The sequence below is a fragment of the Neopelma chrysocephalum genome, unplaced genomic scaffold (genome assembly GCF_003984885.1).
Source record: "Neopelma chrysocephalum unplaced genomic scaffold, ASM398488v2 Primary Assembly neopelma1_96659, whole genome shotgun sequence".
NCBI classification, from domain to species: Eukaryota; Metazoa; Chordata; class Aves; order Passeriformes; family Pipridae; genus Neopelma; species Neopelma chrysocephalum.
Window position 1 is genome coordinate 1,226 of NW_020925304.1, and position 4,812 is coordinate 6,037.

Here is a 4,812-nt window from a genome sequence, read left to right on the forward strand (position 1 = left end):
AAGGGTGGTCAGGCACTGGCACAGCGGCCCAGGGCAGTGGTGGAGTCACCATCCCTGGAAGTGTTCAAAAAATGTTTAGATGTGGTGCTTAGGGGACACGGGTTATTGGTGGCCTTAGGTTGACAGTTGGACTCGATCTTAGGGGAACCCAAATGACTCATGAATTCAGTGACTGCAGAGCTGGTGCCAGTCCCACACCCCACCACAGCTCCAAACTCTGGCTCCAGGAGGGAAGGGAGCAGCACATGAGGCTGCACGGCTCAAGGTCAGGCTGGACACTCACTTCTCACACCCACATGGGAAATGGCTTTGTCCAAAGGATCCCAATCTGCAAACCAGCATGGCCTGAGGCTAGGGAGAGCTGTCCCTGCTCCCACCCTGTGACTGGGACGGGTCAGATGTCAGGAAGAAATTCTTCCCTGTGAGGTTGGTCAGGCCCTGGCACAGGCTGCCCAGAGCAGCTGTGGCTGCCCCATCCCTGGAAATGTCCAAGGGCAGGTTGGACGGGGCTTGGAGCAACCTGGGCTAGTGGAAGGTGTCCCTGCCCAGGGCAGGGGGGCAGAATGAGATGAGCTTTAAGGTCCTTTCCAACCCAAACCACTGTGACTCAATGATATGATTCCAGGACTCCATCCCAAAGGAGCCACATCCGCTCTCCCACTCATGGAGCTGCCCCAGCCATGACATCCCTCAGTGCAGCTCCAACCCCCCCGTACCTGTTCATGAGCGGGAGGGCAGCGCTGCCTTTGCCCATGCTGTGGTTGAGGTTGGCGGACGACACGGTGCCGAGGCTGGAATAGATAATCCGCAGCATCGTCCACGTTTGAGCCACCTGCGTGGGAGACAGCCAGTGCCAGACCTTGCCAGGCTGCAAACCAGGCCCTGCCCTGCCCTCCCCATCCCACATCTCACCTGGTTGCGGTCCAGGCCCTTGGCCACCTTGGCGTTGTGGTCGCAGAGCTCGGCCAGGGGCCGGCCGGCCAGCGCGTACTGCTTGGCCGTGTGCACGAACCAGTCCATGCTGCCGCTCTCCACGTCCGTCTCGAACACGCTGAGGGCGCTGGAGGACGAGATGTACTCGAACTGCTCCGTGGGGTCCAGCTTGCGCTTGAAGAAGATGGGGTGGCGCCGGTCCCCGATGTAGGGCTTGCGGTTGGAGTCGGAGGAGATGAGGCTCTCCTTGGCGGCGAAGGCCAGGTCTCCGTACAGGCTGTAGCACAGCCCCTCGGGGTTGGCCCGGTCGATGGGCTGGCTGGCATCCTTGAAGATGTGCTGGTAAAGGGTGCTGTCCTTGGAGCCCGACAGCAGGAAATAGGGGTCGTGGAGGTGCCGCCACACGATGCCCGTGGTGACGTCCTTGTGCTCCTCGAACATGGCGGAGGGGATGAAGGGGCGGCGCACGTCCCACACGTAGATGTTGTGGTCCACCATCATGGAGCAGGTGGCGATGTGGTGCTTGCACTCGGGGCGCCACTTCACCCGCGCCACCGAGGCGATGGTCTGCACGCAGTAAATCTCCTTCGCCCGCGTCGTGTTCATGTCCCACACCTTCACCATCTTGTCCCGGCCGCCCGTGGCCAGCCAGCCCCTGGGAGAAGGATGGAGGAAGATGGGGAGATGGCAGCGTGCATCTGTGCCCCTTCCCCTCTCCCACCCTGGCACAGAAACACTCACAGCACAGACCGAACACATCCAGGCCACGGGGAGGCAGCCGGCCTGCAACTGCATCCTCCCAAGTGCTCCACTGACACCTCCTCTCTCCAACAACCAGGTCAGGCAACACCCTTCTTCCTGCCCCCACTTAGGGCCCTGCACCTTTAGAGCCACAATCCCAGTCAGACCAGTTCCCTCTACCTCTGGTTTCCTCTCACCAGGCACAGCAGAGAGGAAAAAGGCCACTCTGAACATATTTCAGTGCCTCCCTAAGCTCGTGAGGAGTTGCAGCACTGCCTGGCAGGGAGCGAGGAGGGACCTGCACACCACAGCAGCTGCTTCCAGACCCTTCCCAATCATCCCCCAGGAAAGGCAGGAGGCAAATGTGACCAAACGCAGCTGAGTCATGTCACAGAACACACACCCTCGGCGTACCCTGGCTCCCCTGCTTGCTATACCTGACCATTAGTAACTCAGTGCCTCAAAATCCCCTAATTTGTCAAAGAAAGCCCCTAAAACACCCCAACATGGTGTTGGATTTGAGGCCTCAAATCCTCAAAGCAACAATTGCTCCCACCTTCCAGCAACATCCCAGCCCCTGACACAGTGACCAAGATACCAGAGATGCTGATCTCTCCCCTGAAAGTTGCAAGCCCTGTTTTTAGGGCCTCCCTCATCCCTGCGAGACCAGGTGGCTGCCAGGGCTCAGCCCACCCCCACCTGTCCTCCAGGTGCCAGTCGCAGCAGAAGACGGGCCCGTTGTGGGCCGTGAACATCCTCTCGTAGCGGTCGGGCCGCCGGATGTCCCACAGCTGCACGTTCCCGTTCTCGAAGGTGGCGGCGAAGGTGAAATAGTCCCGGATGCTGAACTGCACATCACGCACGCTCTCCGACTGGCCTGAGGGACAGAAGGCGAGATCCGGTGGGACAGAGCTCCAGCAGAGCTAAAAACCTCACTGGAGGAGCCCTGGGGGTCCCCGGTTCAGAGGGAAGGGGAGGCAGGGAGTGATGTGACCACCTTCCATCTCCATCCCACTGCTGAGAGGGACAGAAAAGCACCAAAACGCCTCTCAGCTCCCTCCCTCCCCGCTTTGGGCATCACACCCTCACCCTGAGCAAACGTTTCTCCCGGGCACGGGGAAAGGGCAAAAGCCCTCAAGGGCAAAGCAGGGAAAGAGGACAAGCAAAGGAAGGGTGAAGCCCTCAACCCCTGCCTCCCCCAGGGAGCAGGGGAACCGGCAGCCGTGTCTGTACCAGAGAAGGTGCTGACAGAGTCCTTCTTGCGCAGGTCGAAGCACTTCATGTACCCGTCCTGGGAGCCGCTGAGCAGCATGTACACCTCGGTGGGGTGGAAGCACACCTTGTTCACCGTGCGCTTGTGCTCCGTGAACAGCTGGTCCTGCTTGTTGCGGGACGGCTTGCCGAGGTTCCAGGTGACCACCACACCGTTGGTGGCGGCCGTGGCCAGCAGGTTCTCGTCCATCTGGTGCCACACCACGTCGGCGCAGCTGAAGTTCAGGGAGGGCTTGCGGCCCACGCGCAGGTTCAGCTTCTCCACGAACTGCTCCTCCTCAATGGAGTAGATCTTGAAGATGTTGCGTCCGGCCACCACGACCTGCGCGGCGTCGCGGCACACGCTGATGGCATTGGCGGGGGCGTCCAGGTGGCAGAACATGGTGCGGCCACTCAGGGTGTTGCCCCCCAGGGCCGTGGTGACCCTGGCCATCTTCTCCATGGCTGTTCTCGGGGCACCGTCCCCTCTCCAGGGGCGGGCTCGCAGGTTCGTGTCCCCACAGGCCGCCTGCTCCCCCTCAGCCAGAGCTGGGCAGGGCCAGGCGGGGCTCCCGCAGCTCCTGCCGGGCCCTGGCGGCTCCACCCGCGGCTTTGTCTGGCTGCATTAACGGGCTGTGGGGGTGAGAGGCACAGAGCTGCCGTGGGGAGGGAGATACAGCCTGGGCTGGGCTCTCCTCTGCTGCCTTCTGTGACTCCCTCTCAGGGAGCTCCTGAAAACCTCTCCTGGGTTCCTTCTTCCCTCTTCAGTTACACTCGGAGGTGTTTCAGTGGCGAGAGCAGCTGTTGCTGACGGTAGAGGTTGACTGCAGCGCTGTGAGCCGAGGTGAGCAGTGTCATCAGCACAAAGTGGGGTGAAGTGAGGGACAGGCACCTCCACGGGGCACTGCCTGCACCCCAAACCCTGCAGGAACCAGGGCTTCACCCTCCTTCTCTAGCAGAAGGGGCCCAGCAGCTACTCTGCGGGTGCCCCGGGGCCAGCGAGGCTGCCTGAGGGGGCTCACAGCGTCCCCCAGAGCCAGGCCGAGCTCCTGCCACGGCACTGCCACCTCCAGCCCCACCGCCCTTCCCGCAGATCCCTCACACCCCACATTCCCACCCCCTCGGGGTCTCTCAGCCTCCCAAGGCCCCCTCGCACCCCACAGCCCTCTCAGGACCTCCTCCTGCCCCTCAGGGCTGCCTCAGAGTCCCTTCCACCCCAAACCCTCCTCAGGGCCCTTCCCCATCCTCAGAGCCCCTCCCACCAGGATCCCCTGCCGCTGGCCCCCGGCCCCGGCCCCGGTCCCCCTCCGTGCGATGCCCCAGTACCCAGTGCCGGTGCCGGTCCCCGCCCGCAGCCCGGGCCGCGCAGGCCCCGCGACCGTCAGGGAATCGCCGCCGGGCCACGCCCCCTTCCGCCACAGTGACCCGCCTCCTGCGCCAGACCACGCCCCTTCCGATGGCGGGACACGCCCCCGCTCCCAGGCCACGCCCCCACAGCCCTGACCCGCCCTCTGCAGCCAGGCCACGCCCTCCTTTGCCGTTCAGCCCCTCCCCCTGCAGAGAGGCCGCGCCCCTGTGCACGGCCATGCCCCGCCCCTGCCACAGACCACGCCTCCTTGTTTGTCAAAGCCCTCCAGGCCCCGCCCACTCCCCGCCTCACCTTAGGGTAGGCCCCGCCCTCCTCGTCAGGCCCCGCCCCCGTGGTTAAGCCTCGCCCCCGCGTTAGGCCCCGCCCTCAGCCCGGGAGGGGAGCGCTGGGGCAGCGGGGGGGGGTGCGGGGGGTACGGGGTGTGCGGGGGGCACGGGGGATGGGGGACACGGGGGGTGCGGGGGGTACGGGGTGTGCGGGGGGCACGGGGGGCACCGGGGGCACGGGGGGCACGGGGG

At 64.1% G+C, this 4,812-nt stretch overlaps 1 protein-coding gene across 1 annotated transcript in view; it reads right to left on the bottom strand.

The window, feature by feature from the left end:
• LOC113981559 (GATOR complex protein WDR24-like) overlaps window positions 1–4,352 on the bottom strand; it is a 5,544-nt gene extending 1,192 nt beyond the window's left edge. The window contains exons 1-5 of the mRNA XM_027708984.1: window positions 4,252–4,352; window positions 2,908–3,757; window positions 2,374–2,551; window positions 913–1,588; window positions 717–832 (exon numbers count right to left, since the gene is read on the bottom strand). Of these exons, the coding sequence (XP_027564785.1) occupies window positions 717–832; window positions 913–1,588; window positions 2,374–2,551; window positions 2,908–3,388 (1,451 nt within the window). The 5' untranslated portion in view covers window positions 3,389–3,757; window positions 4,252–4,352. The remainder of the gene's footprint in view (window positions 1–716; window positions 833–912; window positions 1,589–2,373; window positions 2,552–2,907; window positions 3,758–4,251) is intronic.
• Window positions 4,353–4,812: the final 460 nt, after the last annotated feature.